At 44.7% G+C, this 17,100-nt stretch overlaps 1 protein-coding gene across 5 annotated transcripts in view; it reads left to right on the top strand.

Annotated features, from left to right (window-relative positions):
• Positions 1-17,100, top strand: part of RNF144B (ring finger protein 144B) — a 164,450-nt gene that overhangs the window by 89,967 nt on the left and 57,383 nt on the right. For 4 of the 5 annotated variants that reach the window (XM_047732948.1, XM_047732947.1, XM_047732946.1 and 1 more), the window contains exon 2: positions 4,633-4,833. In XM_047732948.1, the coding sequence (XP_047588904.1) occupies positions 4,669-4,833 (165 nt within the window). In that variant the 5' untranslated portion in view covers positions 4,633-4,668. Of the gene's footprint in view, positions 1-4,632; positions 4,834-12,708; positions 12,837-17,100 lie in introns of those variants that run through there. The other variant, XM_047732950.1, reaches the window with a different exon arrangement.

Raw genomic sequence — 17,100 nt, 5'->3', positions numbered from 1 at the left:
GTCAAAAAGTTCAAACCTAAAGGCAGCTGTCAGCTCCTTGCCCCCCCCATATACCCCTTGTGTGCTTTGCCAAAATTCTTTTCTCATTGGGTTCTTGACACCCAATAGCGGCTAGGTCCCATTTGTAATAATTATAAAAGCAATTATAATTGTTACTGTTTCAAAACAAACGGGAGGGGTTTGTGGAGCATTCAAGTCACTTTCTTATTTTAGGTAAAACATGAGGTATGAGGCAGAACAAGTTGGGCAAGCTAGTGAGAAGGGATTACGGGCTGTCTGCATGGATTTCTGGGAACCTGGAGGGGAGTGGGTGTGGGTTGTCCATGTACCTGTGAAGGCGTAGTCCTCTGAAAGGGTCAGGAGCTGCAGGGGTGTGGTCCCCTTCCTCTGGACACCCTCTCTGAGGTTCATGCCATGTGCTCGTAGTTTGGGTGGGCTGGTGAGTTTCTGTGCATGTCAGAGACTGGGGAATCCCAGTAAGACAAATGGAAGGCTGCTAGGACACCTGGGAGCCATTCACCAATATCTCGAGGGAAGGAGCGTCAGGATTCTCCTGATGGTTGCTTGAAGAGCTCTATGTGTAATGAATCAATGGGGAAAGGATTTCCTTTCTTCTTCTTCTTTTAAAATATTTTATTTATTTGTCAGAGAGGGAGAGCATGAAAGAGAGGCAGAAAGCTAGCACAAGCAGGGGAGCAGCAGGCAAAGGGAGAAGCAGACTCCTCACTGAGCTGGGAGCCTGAAAGACCCCTGGGATCATGACCTGAGCCGAAGGCAGATGCTTAACTAACTGAGCTACCCAGGCGTCCCTGGGGAAAGGATTTCTTGTCTGATGCTCTTTTTTTCTTTATAAAGCACTCCTGTGTGTCATTCACTTTTAAAACTTTCATTATTGATTTTGCCCAGAGTGAAAAACCAAGAAGCTGGTTTTCCTACTGTGCCTGGCAATGCCTTCAGCTTCTGTGGTTGTGCCTGGAGGGAAAGGTCCAGGGGACCCGGCCCAGTGCTCCCAGGACTGCTTCCACCAGCACTGGTCCACCTCATCTCCTTGCTCTGGTGGCAGTTTCCTTAAGATGGTGTTTCTGTAAAATTCCATTGCTTCATGTGTTTGAATGGAATTGGCGTTTATAGTGTGCGGAAAAATAAATCACTTCTTTTTGAAGAATCATTTTGGATTGCTCCTTTCTCAGAGAGATGAAATATGTGATCTCCTTCCTCTGTCTCAGTTACAAGCGCAGCCTTGTTTGGAATGCTTGGAATTTTTGTTGTTGTTGTTTTAACAAGACAGGTTTCTGCTTTGGAAAAGGCTTTTGTCATAAAAATGTTTTCATATATAAAATATACTTTAACCAGTTGCATATATATTAAATCACTTTATTGAAGTATGATTGACAGACAAGAAGATGTACATATTTAACGTAGAAAATTTGATGAGTTAGAAGATAAATATATGTCTGGGGAACAGCATAATACCTTTATTTAACAATGCTATGTTGTATAATCAAACATTTGCTAGGAGGGTAGATCTGTGAAGTGCTCTTACCGTAAATACACGCACACAAGTAATGATACATAAAGGGGGCAGGAGGAAACTTTTGGAGGTGATAGATATTTTTATAACTTTGATTTGTAACCACAAAGGAAGGAGCGAACACTTAATGTGTCTATGGCGAGAGATAAAATTATGTTTTAGGTGTCCACAGTGAACACAATTTCCAGTTCTGCCTTCAAAAGACTACTTCTAAGAGATAATCTAAGAAGTAGTCAATTATGTCTTCATTTCTCAAGTGTCCTATGTCTCTTTCTAAAAAAATAAGATGGAGGCATCTGGCTGGCTTGGTAGATAGCCTTGGTAGGTAGCATGCAACTCTTGGTCTTGGGGTCATGAGTTCAAACCTCACATTGGGAGTAGAGATTACATTAAAAATTAAAAAAAAATAAAAAATAATATAGGTTGAGACTGTAAGAAATAATTGACTTTGTTGAAGAATACCTAGATCTCCTGCTAGGTTAGAACAACAAGATTTATCTATTCATAACCGCTTCCTCTGGATGGGCTCTTCATGTAATTGACATTTGTGGTGTTGGGTGGCTGGGCCTGTGTCATTCCCATCTTCCCGACTCAGGAAGCATTTACTGGCTACCTTTCTTCTTCTTCTTCCTCCTTCTTCTTCTCCCTTCTTTTCCCTTTTTCCCCCTTCGTCCTCCTTCTTCCTTCTCCTCCTTCCCCTCCCCCTTCCTCTTCTTCTTCCCCCTCCCCCTCCTCCATCTTCTAAAATTGTATTAAGTTTTAACATTTTAATTCCAGTGTAGTTAAAATGCAGTGTTATGTTAGTTTCAGGTGTACGCTGTAATAATTCAACAATTCTATGCGTTACTCAGTGCTCATCATGAGAAGGGTACTGGCTATGTTTCTTCTTGATGTTTGACTTGGGATTTCTCTTTTTTTTTTGGGCAAAGGTAGTCAGAATATGTTGTATGCGCTGTGTTTGGAAAATAGAAATGTGAAGACCGCAGTTGGGGGAGATTGATAATATCCCCATTTTGGAACTGGGATGTCTTGCAGAAACAGACAGGTGGTAGTTGTCTGTGCATAAACTGGGAAGAGGAGAGAGGCAGAATCACTCATTTTGACTCCTAATTGACCCTAAAGTGAGATTTTTTTTTTAACTTCAAAATACTGAATTTAATAGGCATGTTGATTAGCTCTTGGATGATAGCTCATTAATAGTTAATCAAATAAGAACACCATGTCTCAGACCTTATTGAGCCTTTCCAAAATATTATGGAAGCTGATCATTGATTAGTTTTCTATTCAAATTTATTTTTAATCTAGTCTACTACTACTCAAGGAGTAGGTGAAAAACCTTGAGTATTTCAGGTTCCTAGAGTCAGTAACTATTGATTCTTTCTGGTAGGACATTAACATAGTGCAGTTATATCTCAGAGATTTTTTTTTTCCCCCTTCCATCTCATCCAATTTTGTTTTCTCTCCCTTATTTTTATACTTTTGAACCTATATGTTGAGACATAAGCCACTGTGGGGCTCTGTAACAAATCCTGAACATATTTCTTTTGCTCAAAAATTGGGACAAAAAGAGTGTGGTTCTCTTAGGGGGAGAGGCTATTCACAATGATTTTTATGGCCAAATTTCTTAGAATTGGCCATAGTCTTTTAAAATAGTAAGAACTATAGGACTTTGCTTCTCTCTAATTAGAACATGGGGCTTCCTGATAAGATCCAACTATAGAGTATTTTCACAATTATTTTACCTCTTTTAAAGATCATTTGAATAAAACAGGTGGAAAGGTTTCTGTTCTACTTTTTATTTTTCATCGTAGTCATCCATGTTTGGAGATAGGTTTTGCTCTGTATAGTTTCAGTGACCTAATGGTACTTGTAGTCATGGACTTTTTGTCTCTTTCTCTCTCTCTGTCTTTTTTTTCCCCCTTCTTTCCTTACCCCTTCTTCCTTCTCTCTCTCCCCATTCCACCCCTCCATGTAATATCCACTTGCGAGGCAGCTCTGGGGTAATGGACCAGGCACTGGGCTCAGTCTCAGAAGGTGGAGGTTTGAAATTTGCCCTGCTATATCCAAGCTCTGAGAACTGTGGCAGATTATTTAACTTCTCAGGACCTCAGTTCACCTATAAAATAATCCTCATGGTTGCAAAAGTTGAAGTGAAATGATATGTGAAAGAACACAATACTGATGCCCTGTGGGGGGGTATGTACTGGTATAAAATAGACATAAAATTTACCATTTCAGTCATTTTAAGTGTGTCATTTGGTGGCATGAAGCACACTCATAGTCTTGTGCAACCTTCACACTATCCGTTTGTAGAACTTTGTCATCATTCCAGACAGAAACTGTACCCATGAAATGGTAAAATGGTAACTCTCCATCCCCCCCACCGTCCCACCTTTCTGCTTTCTGTCTCTCTGAATTCGACTTGCTGGGTGTCTCACATTGATGGCTTCACACAATGTTTGCCCTTTCGGGTCTGGCTCATTTCACTTAGCGCGATGTCTTCAAGGTCCATCCGTATTGTAGCATGTGTCAGAGTCTCATTCACTTTTAAGGCTGAATAACATTCCATTGAATGTTTCTATCACCCTTTGTGTATCCGCTCATCTCTTGATGGGCATTTCCATAGTTTCCACCTTTGACTGTTGTGAGCAGTGGTGCTAGGATTCTTGGTGTGCAAGGATCTGTTTGCATCCCAGTTTCCGTTCTCTTGGGTGTATACCGAGAAGTAGAATTGTTGGATCATACGGTAATTCTTTGTGTAACTTTTTTGAATGACATCCTATATTTTCAAGTGTCTTTCTTCTTAATCTGTTGGATTGTAGCGATGCAACTCCTAAACATTGTGTGTGTTCCTTGTGGTCTTCTCATCCCTGTAATTTACATGTGAGGAGTCAGGATGGAGAGGTCCTTGTAAATGTCAGGACGCCAGGAACACCTTGTTAAGGTGGCAAGTCCTGGAGCCCACAGTTCTCAGAATTGCCTTTGCCGTGTGCCTAGACAGTGTGGGAGGGGAAGCTTTGCCGTGGAGAAGCCCAGATGTGTTGCCTAAACAACCGCTGTATGAATGAATAAAGTATTTTCTGCCTTGGACCTTCCTGTAGGGATTGAGGTGACTAGAGACCGGCGAGGAGAGGCTGATGGGCTCAGGTGGGAGGACGCAGTACCTCACCATGACCACCGAAAATCCACCGGCGGGAGAGCTGGCTCCGGCCCCCCTTGTCACTTGCAAGCTGTGCCTCTGCGAACAGTCCTTGGACAAGATGACCACACTCCGGGAATGCCGCTGCCTCTTCTGCACAGCGGTAAGTCTTCCCTGATGCTTTTGTCGTGAGTGTGGGAAAATACGGAAGGGGAGAACCGTGAAAGGACAGGGTTGGCTTCTGTGGCTTTCTGGGATGTCGGGGTTTGCGACAACAGGCCCCCATGTGGGAGAGTTCTTCTCTTCCACCTTTGGGTCTCTCTCCAAGTACTGTCTTGAATGGTAGGTCTGAGATTTCCTGGTTTGGAGGCAAAGGATAATATATGTATGAAATGTAATTATTGGTTAAAGAAGCAGAATCTGTTCTTAAAGGATGAGGCAAGGAACAAAATAGAAATATTCCTAACATGTCTTAGTTAACTACCATCTGAAAGGCATTCTCCAGTTATTTTGAACGATGGAGAAAGCAGGTAGCAAATTCCTGAATTTTCTTTTGTAGACTTGCTCATCTCCTACAAAGCCCATGAGATCTAATTCTTTTACTTTGTTATGACAAAGTAAGATTCTTTTTTCTCCCCCTATTTTCACAATATGCCAGATGGTGCTTATTTGTCATGAACAGGAGAAGCCTGTAGATCTCCAGGGGCGGGCTTGTTTCTTTTACTCTGATACTTAGTATCAATGTGTGTGACCTGATTGCCTGGATCCCTGAAGGTTGGTTGGTTAAGGTGTGAAGACGGGAAACAGAACGACGGATTCAAAGTGGCTGCTAGAAGCATGAACCTAGGTGGTCTTATTCAAATTTTCGTTTATTAAACATCTTTTGAGCTCCTCCTGTGTGTCAGGGATGCTGTGGGATGTTGGGGACGTAGCAGTGAAGGAGATGGTTCCTGCAGGGAAGAGGGACACATTGAAGGAGTGTTTATGTTTAGTGGAATCCGGGGAAGCTCGACCTACCAGAGGAATGTCTCATGCATGTGGGGGACAGAGGGACATCCTGGGGGCAGTGATTTCTGAGCTGAGGCTTTAATTAGAATTTGCAAACTGATGCTTGTGGACCAAGTCTGGGCTCAACACATTTTTGTTTGGATCCCCAACTGGGAAATTTCATGAGAAAATGAAAAAGTGGTACGATATAGCTACTCTGGGTCTATGTTGATAGGTCCAGAAATAGATGAGCTTTCTTCTGTTAATATATATATCAATCATAATCATCAATTCGTATCTCCCTATATACGTATTTTTAAAAAATTTATTTTTATTTATTTTAAAGAGAGAGAGAGCGCGTGCGCAAGCAAGCACATGAGTAGGGGGAGAGATGGGGGAGAGAACTCCAAACAGACTCCATGCCCAGCACAGAGCCCAACACAGGGCTCAATGCCATGACCCGTGAGATCATGACCGGCGCCGAAACCAAGAGTCGAATGCTCAACCAACTGAGCCACCCAGGCGCCCTCCTCTGCTTATGTTACTCGCCTCTCTCCTGTTTGTGTTTGAATCAACTGCACTTTTTTTTTAAAAAGGATTTTATTTATTTATTTATTTGACACACAGAGATTGCAAGTAGGCAGAAAGGCAGGTAGAAAGAGAGGGGGAAGCAGGCTCCCCACCCAGCAGAGAGCCTGATGCGGGGCTCGATCCCAGGACCCTGGGATCATGACCCGAGCCAAAGGCAGAGGCTTTGACCCACTGAGCTACCCAGGTGCCCCTCAACTGCACTTTTTTTTTTTTTAAGATTTTATTTATTTATTTGACAGATAGAGATCACAAGTAGACAGAGAGGCAGGCAGAGAGAGAGGAGGAAGCAGGCTCCCCGCCAAGCAGAGAGCCCGATGTGGGGCTCAATCCCAGGACCCTGGGATCATGACCCGAGCCAAAGGCAGAGGCTTTGACCCACTGAGCCACCCAGGTGCCCCTCAACTGCACTTTTTTTTTTTTTTTTTAAGATTTTATTTATTTATTTGACAGATAGAGATCACAAGTAGACAGAGAGGCAGGCAGAGAGAGAGGAGGAAGCAGGCTCCCCGCCAAGCAGAGAGCCCGATGTGGGGCTCAATCCCAGGACCCTGGGATCATGACCCGAGCCGAAGGCAGAGGCCTTAACCCACTGTGCCACCCACGCGCCCCTCAGCTGCACTTTTAAACTGAGGATGGGTAAGACTCGTCCAGGACACGTGCTGCCATCTTGGCCTGGCAGAGGCCTGATACCCGAGTTACAATATTTACCATTTATCTTTGCTTTGGTGGGCCCTGTAGTGGCAGACTGTTAATGTTTATTATACCAAGGTATAATAATCACCAGACAAATGGGGGTGTAGTGCCCTGACTTGAGAAGGATGTTGAATTGCTCAGTTACAGTGACCAGCGCTTGTATCAAGGGGAGTAAGAAGAAAGGAATCGTTAGGGAAGTAGAATCATTTATCAAGAGGCATGTTTACTAAGCATATCTTTGGGAAAGAAAGCACATAATAAGTTAAGATGAAATAAATTTTGCTCTCTCTTTTCACTTCAGTTAATCAATGCGACGTGTTCTCAAGCTCGTGTATATCAATTAAAAATTTGGGGGGGGATTGAGAATTCGGGTGGGGAGAAGCCTTGGGATTATTCTTAGGTAAAAAGGAAGAAAGAGATTAAAATCCTTCCCTTAGGTCTTCCATCCAAAGATGACAGCGAGGACAGGAACTGTTCTAGGCACCGGGACTTACCAGTTTAAGAAACAAAACCCAGCAGAGATGCGTGCTCTTAGGAGCTTACATTCTGTCCAAGGCAGTTGCACAATAAACTGTAAGCATAATAAACGAGTGAGTTCTACAGGATGGGGTCATGGGCCTGCGGGAAGGAGTAAGGCCGGCCCAGGGAGCTGGAGTGCGGCTGGCTGGGGGGATTCCATTTCCGTTAGGCTTCAGGACGAGGCCTCAGGGACATCTGTGCTGGCTTTTCCTCTTCTCCTCAGCCTGTGTTGCTTAAGGAAGTGACCTTGTCATCCAGGGGTGGCTTCAGTTTCCTTTGGACTCGCTTTGCTGCCGACGGCTGTGTTCCGAGGGGTTGTTCTCTGACTGGCGCACCTGTGTTTCGGACCCTTGCCTAATCCTTGAAACAAATGAGTCAGAAGCAACGTTTGGGTCAAGGCAGGATGGAAATTTTTGTCTCAGGGTGACTGATGTTGAAAAAGCAGGATCTGGAATTGAGTTTTTGCGACGAGACTCAGCAGTTCAGGGTTCCAGTTTGGGCACGAGCGTCTGCACGTCTGGGGACGAGGTATCTGATCGCATCACAGTTACGGTTGCAAGAGCTCTCAGTTCCCGGTTAAAAGCGACACAACGGCTTCTCGGTTCTCCTTTGGCAATTGGACGGTAGGAGTTAGGACAATTGGATTATTCTGTCATCTGTGACCCTACTTCCTCATTGCTGGGGAGTGAGTGCTCCAAACCAGAAAGTCAAATAGCTTGGTGTTTTTGATATCCCTCCAAGTGTGGAACTTTCTGCACCTATAAACATTAACCTTCCCTGGCTTCCTGTACCCCATTCCCTGTGATCTACCAAACTAGTAACCTGCAAACTGGATTACATTAGTGTCTGTAAATTTGCAACTGACATCAGGCTCACCTGAAATACTACTCTAACTTTTTATCATTTAGACCTTTCATTTCTTCTTTTAAAAAAGCTATTACAGGATGAGTCTGATCCCCCAGATTTTAGTTTGCACTTAAATACTAGATATTAAATATTGATATTAAAGATACCAAGTGTGTTTTGTGTTTTCAAGGCTGAAAAGAAATTTGTGACTTTGCTTTTTGAAGATTTTATATATTGAGAGAGAGACACACATACACAGACAGCATGAGCTGGGGGGATGGGCAGAGGGAATGGAGAAGCAGACTCCCTGCAGGGCAGGGAGCCCAACTTGGGGGCTCCATCCCATGCCCTGAGCCAAAGGCAGCTGAGTACCCGACTGAGCCACCCAGGGACCCCTTGTGACATTTTTTAATAGGCATCTGCTAGTAATTTCCAGCTTTAAATATGACTGGATGACATCTCCTAATTATTGGCTGGGAAGGACATCTTGGGCAAGTTGTGTCTTTAAAATAGTTTTGCTGAGACTGTTGTCCCTCCCCTCCTCATTAGGAGGCTGATCAAATAGAATGGTCCTCTTGCTGGATCCAGTATACGTTCATAGATTTAATAAAGCTTTTTATGCCTTTTACCCTTGTCCTGTTTTCCCTAAGAATGATCCCTGACCAGGTTGCCGTGAGCTTAAATTCTTTCTGTTTCCAAGATCAGTGTGCCCTGGGAAAGCAGCGTGGATAGATGTGGAGGGTCTGACTGGACCATTGGATGGGGACCCTATCTTTAGCGAGATCTGGCCTTTAAGTAGGTGCCCCCACCCCTCGTGTGCTCTGTGGCCCTCCAGCTCTGTGGAACAGAGGTGATCCTCGGATAGAGTGTCCCAAGCCCAGATTAGCTCGGAAACTGGTATGTTCTCTCTTCCTCTTCTTGGAAGGGACGTAAGGCACTCGAGAGGCTCTGTGAAATCTTCCGGTTAAAAGAAAACCGGGGCACCTGGGTGGCTCAGTGGGTTAAGCCTCTGCCTTCAGCTCAGATCATGATCTCAGGGTCCTGGGATTAAGTCCCGCATCAGGCTCTCTCTTCAGCGGGGAGCCTGCTTCCTCCTCTCTCTCTACCTGCCTCTCTGCCTACTTGTGATCTCTGCCTGTCAAATAAATAAATAAAATCTTAAAAAAAAAAAAAGGGATCCTGTTTCACTTCTCCTGAGGAGGCGTTTCCATTTGACCATACCACTTTTTTAGTGGAACACCCATTAACTTGCCCACAATTTGTGCGCTGGCGAATGCTGCTTTAAATCATTGACGTGTAGGTAATTCTTGATTTAATGACGTCCAGAGAGCAGACTGTAATGCGTGTTGCTTCAGATAGCCTACCAGTATAGCTGGTTTCTTGATAAAGGAAACTTCGTGAGTTCTGTTTCGGAGGGTGGTTTCTGTAGACTGTTTGCTTGGCTTTAATATATGGAAGAAAGTGTTGTAAAGCAAGGAAGTCTATAGAGGTCGGAAATGGGCATAGCTGTCACAAGCATGACTGATCTCGTAGATCATGAGGTGCATTATGGAGCCAAAGAAGTTGGTATATTGGGGTTCTGGAGAGAGGTGTTGCAAAGTTACTTGTTCTTGTCCTTGAAGGGTAAATATCTCAGGGATGTTAGTCTACTAACTAATGATATGCAGAAACTCTCTCTCTTCTCTTCTCTCGCTCCCTCTCTCCTGTGGATTTAAATAACCCAACCCATGAAAATTCAAAATTTCCTTTTCTGGCATTTGCACCATACTCTTTCAGATAATACCACACCATTATAATTCAAGTGGAAGAAAAAAGAGTCACAAAAGTCAGTTATCAAAAGGAGGGAAAATTTGTGGGTTTGCTCCCTGGTGAGCCATTTTTGCCTCCCTGATTTATTTTGGAAGCTATTTCTGTCTGCCACGAATTAAAGAATAATGGAAACACAGTTGCTTGTTTTTCTAACCTAGATAATTTCACCTGAAAAGAGTCGGTATGTTGGGCATGGTCTATTTACCTTTCAGATTACAGACAGGATGTGCTGAGCAAAAAGAAAATAACGTCCAGCCATATTCTTGCCTTTTTTCCATTACTTTTTGTTGGCTCCAAGTAGTTAGAACTCCTTTTACTATTCATTTCTCTGAGCCAAATGGATTTTCCAATGTTTAAAAAAGTGAGAGGAAATATAAAACTTTTTAGACCAAGCCCTTCTTTTCCTTGGGGCCTGTCGAGTGACCTTTAAGAAAAGCCCACATACGGCCTGGGAGAGGTTTACAGTTTGGAAAGAGTTGCCATGTATGCGTGCGCTGGTGCATGTGTGTGTGTGTGTGTGTGTGTGTGCGCGCGCGTTACTTGTGCTCACATGTGCGCCCACATGGGCTGATAACTTTCAGATGAAGCTGAGAACCCGTGGTGGTTCTCTCCTGGATTCTAACTGGTATCTATAGTAGGATTTCCGCAGGAATGTTGTCTTTCTACTACCACTTCCATGTTTCCTTTCCAGTGGTGAACCACGCAGACTTGGAGGGAGGGAGACCCCGGCTCTGGTCAGGCTTCGCCACCGTCCATGAGTGTGACTTTAGGCCAGATTCTCTGAACCTTAGTGTCCTGACCTGGAGGGCGGAGGGAGGTAGGGGAGGATCATGGCGATCTCAGAGTGTTGTGGGAGGCATCAAGTGGGACCCCCAGGGCAGTCCCTAGCTTTCTTTCCGAAGTTCCCTCAGTAGGCTGAGCTGTTCTGTGTTTCTGGAACTGTTTTAGAGAAAGGAAATCCTGTAAAGACTTGACTGCCTTCCTCATTAGCCTTTTGTAAAAAGATGGTAACATAGGTGATTTCAGCCTTCCTCCTGTTCTGAGACACCCGCGGGGTCGCTGTTAGGATAGAGAAGGAGGTTTCTCTGTTGGATTTGTCCCAAGATTGGCTGATGGCTGGGTGCTTCAGCTCAAGAGGTAGAAGTAGGACTTAGAGGAAAAACAATACAGCTCTAAAAGTGAATAGAAGAGAGTACTTACCCAAAGAATAGGAAAACACTAATTTAAAAGGATACGGACCCTATGTTTATTGAGGTGTTATTTACAATAGCCAAACTATGGAAGGAGCCCAGTGTCCACTGGTAGATGAACGGGTAAAGGAAATGTGGCGTATGGACGTATATGTACAATGGAATGCCACTCAGCCATAAAAAAATGAAATCTGGCCATTTGTAACAACATGGATGGAGCTAGAGAGTATTACGCTAAGTGAAATAAGTCAGTTGGAGAAAGACAGATACCCTGGGATTTTACTCATATGTGGAATTTAAGAAACAAAACCCATGAACCAAGGAAGAAAAGAGACGAACCTAAAACAAACAACCCCACCAAACAAATAAACACCAAATCTTAAACTCTAGAGAACAGATGGTGACCAGAGGGGAGGTGGGTGGGGGAAGGGTAAAATAAAGGAAACTAAAGAGGGAGCTTATCACAGTGAGCACTGAGTCATACACGGAGGTGTGAGTCACTGTATTGTACACCTGAAACTAATGTAACACTGTACGGACTGATACCAGAATTAAAATAAAAATGGGGGCGCCTGGGTGGCTCAGTGGGTTAAGCCTCTACCTTCAGCTCAGGTCATGATCTCAGGGTCCTGGGATCCAGCCCTGCATTGGGCTCTGTGCTCAGCAGGGAGCCTGCTTCCCCCTCACTCTCTGCCTGCCTCTCTGCCTACTTGTGTTCTCTCTGTCAAATAAATAAATAAAATCTTTAAAAAATAATAAAAAATTTAAAAAACCTTAAAAAATCATAACTGTGACTAAATCAGCACATTTCTGGTGCATGTAAGAGATCAGATGAAAGTGTCTCAAGCTACCATTTATTTAGAAGCTGCTCCCCCCACCCCACAAGCATATAGTAATAGAATAACTGGTTGGTGTGATGTGTATAGTCTAGGATCATTTTAAGTATTTTTTTTGGGAACTCTCTGGAACTGCAAAAAAGCATGAGGCATCCCAGGCCAGCAAGGTCACAGAATTTTTTTGTCCCCTCCTCTGGTGGTGACCTGCCAGCCTTTCCTGAAGCTTTCAAATTCCCCAGTTCTCTGCATTCCCCTGTCTTCCAGTCCTGTGGAATGGACAGAAGTCAACGCGGCCAGTTTAAAGCCCACTCTCATTCTGTTGGTTTCTGGTACTAAAATACACTGGTGGGTGAGGTTCCTCGTAAGGGTAAAGTGAATTCTTCATTGTCAGGGTTTCAGAGGGTTTATCTGTCACTGTTCCTAAATGACTTCAGTATTCTCACTGCTTAAACTCAAGAGTTCCGATGATGGAGCTGTGATGACTTCGTATTTACCAGGCAAGTCCCTGATTTGAAATGCAAATTTCGGTACTATATTTTCCCACCACCGAGGGAGCTGCTGGGGACAGATAGTATCTGAGAAGTGGGAGCAACTGCCGTGGCATGAGAAACGGAGTAGGGATGACTCAGGGAGGAGTTGGCTTTGAGGACCATGATCTCATCTGCGCTTTAGCGCTCGCTGCTCACTTATGCAAGGCAAGTGGTAAAATGGAGCAAGAGGAAAGAGCAGTGAAAGGAGACCACACTTTGCGGCCAAGTGACTGCCACGGCTCCTTCTGGATGCCGGTCTGGTTTGGTGTCTGTGAGACTGCGTCTCAGATCTGGTTGCTCAGGCTTTGTCCACGTCTACAGAAATACTGATTGTGCCCTGTATAGTTGGGATGGGTGCTGTGTATAGGTGGGATCAAAGCCCGGTTTTCAGATAGCTTCACGCCGTAGTGCAGAGCACAGATACTGACAAGCAAATACGGAAGTCAGATGATGATAGAGGCTCTGAGTTAAAACAGAGCAGGGTGAAGGGGATGGCGAGTGCTGTAGGGGCAGGGTTGGGTGGGCAGGGAATCCTTGCTGATAATGGATTACTTGGGTAGAGACCTGGAGGACCGGGGAAACGGACTGGCAATAGAGGGTTTTTGGCAGAGGGGAGCAGTGTGGAGGTCTGTCCAAAACTGGGATTGTGCTTGGTGTTCAGGTATGGCAAGCAGGAGGAGGGACAGAGGGAGAGGAAGAAGCAGGCTCCCCACTGAGCAGGGAGCCCCATGCGGGGCTAGATCCCAGGACCCTGAGATCATGACCTGAGCCGAAGGCAGAGGCTTAACTCACTGAGCCACCCTGGCACCTGATTTAACCATGTTTTACGGGGATCACTGTGTTAATAAGGATTATTCAGAGAAACAAATCCATTGGAGATAGATATACATAGCTCCAGCATGAGATACAGATCCATGTGTGTATATTAAGAGATTTATTAAAAAGGACTCATTCATGCAGTTATGGAAGTGAAGTCTCCTGATCTCCTGCCTACAAGTTAGAGACTAGCCTCAGGAGAACCACTGGTGTAAGTTCTAGCCTGCAAGCAGAAGAAGACCAGCGTCACAGCTCATGGGGTCAGGCAGAGAGAATGAATCCTCCCTTCCACTACAAGGCTGCCTTGTAGTTCCGTTCAGTCCCTCAGCTGATTGGGTGGGGCTCACCCATGTGGGGAGGCAGCCTGCTTTCCTCTGTCTATCATTTACATACCAGCCTCATCTGGAAACACCCTCGTAGATCTACCTAGAAATAATGTTGTACCCAAATAGCTGAGTATCCCATGGCCTGGTCAGGTTGACACATAAAATTAACCATCACAGTCACCCTGGCTGCTGCACAGAGAAATAACTAGAGGGGCAAGGATGAAGGCAGAGAGACTAGTTAGAAGATAAATAGAACAATCTAGACCAGAGGTGGTAGTGGCGTGACCAGTAAATGGAAGCCGCTCATGTGTTTGGGTAGTCTATTCCTTCTTTCCTTCCTTCCTTCTTTCCTTCCTTCCTTCCTTTCTTTCTCTTTTAAAGATTTTATCTTTTTATTTGATGCAGAGAGATAGCAAAAGCAGGAACACGAACAGGAGGAGTGGGAGAGCGAAAGCAGGCTTCCAGCTGAGCAAGGAGCCTGATGTTGGGCTCCATCCCAGAACCCCGGGATCATGACCTGAGCTGAAGGCAGACACTTAATGACTGAGCCGCCCAGACACCCCAGCTTCATTTTCTTTTATAGAATGTAGAGATAATAATAAATCATCTAAGGTTATAGAGAAGATTGCGATAGATAATCTGGGTAAAGCATTTAATCCAGTGCCTGGAATGCAGCAAGTGTAGTAGAGACATAGGTCTCTACTAATTTTAGTGTGATTGTTGAGATTTTGTCTGAAAACCTCCAGGAGTGGGTTTTTTTAGATGTATTTATTCATTTGAGAGAATGCACACGTGAGCAGAGGGTAGGGCAGAGGGAGAGGGAAAGAGACAGTCTCCACCAGACTCCCCATGAGCCGGGAGCCGGCCTTGGGGCTTGATCTCGCGACCCTGACATCACGACCTGAGCCAAAATCAAGGGTAGGATGTTCCATGGATCCAGCCACCCAGGCACTTCTGCAGAATTTAAAATTCTAAGCTGTCTTTCCTTCTGTATCCGTTTGAAACCTATTTCCATATAAATTCTACCAATTAGCGCTGGTCTGTCGTCCAGAACAAAACTGGTTGAAATTTAATTTTTATTCTACTCACTTAGCTCTGTATTATTTGAATGACACTTATCTTCCTGTTAGGACAGGATTACTCATTAAAAATTTTCCCACAGTGCTCTGTCCATTGTGGGGATATTAATAAATCAGACTCCACCCCCCACCTCTCCACCCCTTTCGTTGACCCAAGATTTGGAATGAGCTCTATTTGCACAACATTCTTGACCTTGATCATGGGCTGAACAAGTACTTCGGGCGTTTCTATATTCTCTTCGGAAAGCATATGGTATCAGGGAAGGGGGGCAGTGCTGGGATATGGAAGAAGATTTAATTTCTTTTTCACAAAGACGGTTATAAAAAGATGGTACGTTGGCAATCTGTGTTGGTGTGTTGTGGAGACTGTTTTTTTCCCCCATAGCATACCTTGCCAAAGTTTCATTTTTCAAACCACCTATCAGAATATGATAGTCTGGCCGAACATTCAGACTGTGACCAGAGAGCAGGCAAAGGTGGGAGTAGAGTGAGAGAACTTTCCCTTCCAGCCAGTGAGTCACTAGAGCTTTCCTGTTTTTTCTCTTGTAGTTGTATCTTTATTCCAATTTCTTATAAGTTTGTTTTCATCTTTTAAAAAAATAGATATATTTTTAAGATTTTATTTATTTATTTGAGAGGGAGAGAGAACGCACATAGGCTGGGTGAGGGGCAGAGGGAGAAGCAGGCTCCCCGCTGAGCAGGGGGTCCGATGTGGAACTCAATCTCAGTACCTGGAGATCATGACCTGAGCCGAAGGCAGACACTTAACCAATGGAGCCACCCAGGCATCCCAGTCTGTTCTCATCTTAATCCTGACTCTGCTCTTCCATTTGATATGGCCAAGTACCAGCCATGGTGCTGTGTGGATAGGCATAACCAGTTCACTCCTGTGGGAGGTGGACCCTCTGATAAGGGACGTACAGTGTGCCGTGGGAGCAGGAGGGAAGCCACCCAAACTAGTGTTGGGGAGGTCAGGGAAGGTTTCCTGGGTGGCTGAGACCAGGAGAGGACTAGGTTGTTTGATGGTGATGCTGGTGAGGCTGTGGACAGGAAGAGAGCCACAGGGAGGAGGGGCAGGCACAGGTTAAGGCACAGAGCCGAGGCAGGGTGGCATATAAGGAACTGAACTGAGAGACGTCCCTGGAACGGATTGTGAGAGGTATGGGGATGCTTGAGCATGAGGTTGGAGAGGGAGCATGGGGAGGCGCTTGTGTAACTTGTTAAAGACCATTATGGAGCCACTGAAAGGCTTTGTTTGGGAATGGGGTAGGGAGAATGGCTCTGGCACAGAGTGGAGAATGGTCTGGAAGGGAGCAAATACGGGGGGCCAATGAGAGCTTGGAGGACACTCCCCTCATCCACATATGTGGTATTTATTATGGCAGACTGCCATTTTGAGGTCTGGAGTATGAAAAGTATTTTCATGTGCCAATTTCTCTTTCCTATGCATTTGTATGTTAACGTCCGATTTCTTAAAATGTTGCTGTCAAAATGCCACTCTTGTCATTCTCTCATGTGCCCCTACTTGAATCCTATTCCTTAGGGCTGACGCTGAAGTCCTGTTGAACAGTGTCTGTCCAGATCACCTTCTGCTGCCTCTCACATGATGCATCTCACACTCTCATGTCTTTCTTTCTTTCTGGCATCTTCCTCTTTTCTTCCTTTAATACACCACTGGCTCAGTTCCTAATGAAGTCTCATTGCCTGATCAGGACAATTACAAGTCAACAAGCCCTTTGACAAGCAGAATACTAGATTGAGGGGATTTATTGGTGGAAAAACTCAAACATGGTTCTTACCCTTGTGGCATTGACTACCCTAGTGTAAAATGATCAACTCTGCTCTGAAAGCATTTGGCATGAAAATCAAATCATATAGATTTCATACAAATATCTATATTTTGGGGCACCTAGGTGGCTCAGTTGGTTAAGCGTCTGCCTTTGGCTCAGGTCATGATCCCAGGGTCCTGGGATGGAGCCCAGCATCTGGCTCCTTACTCAGCAGAGAGCCTGCTTCTCCCTCTTCCTCTGTCCCTCCCCCACTGCTTGTGTGCACTTTTTCTCAAATAAATAAATCTTAAACAAAACAAAACAAAACAAAACCAAGCAAGTATCTGTATTGCCTTCCACTCCAGCAATCTGACCTCCAACCATTTCATCCTTGATTGGGAAGTTCACTGTGGGCAGAAGCCCTAGAAGAAAGGCATCA

The sequence above is a fragment of the Lutra lutra genome, chromosome 6 (assembly GCF_902655055.1).
Source record: "Lutra lutra chromosome 6, mLutLut1.2, whole genome shotgun sequence".
Classification (NCBI taxonomy): domain Eukaryota; kingdom Metazoa; phylum Chordata; class Mammalia; order Carnivora; family Mustelidae; genus Lutra; species Lutra lutra.
Note: the sequence above shows the minus strand (reverse complement) of the source record. Positions and strands in the feature narration are given on the sequence as shown.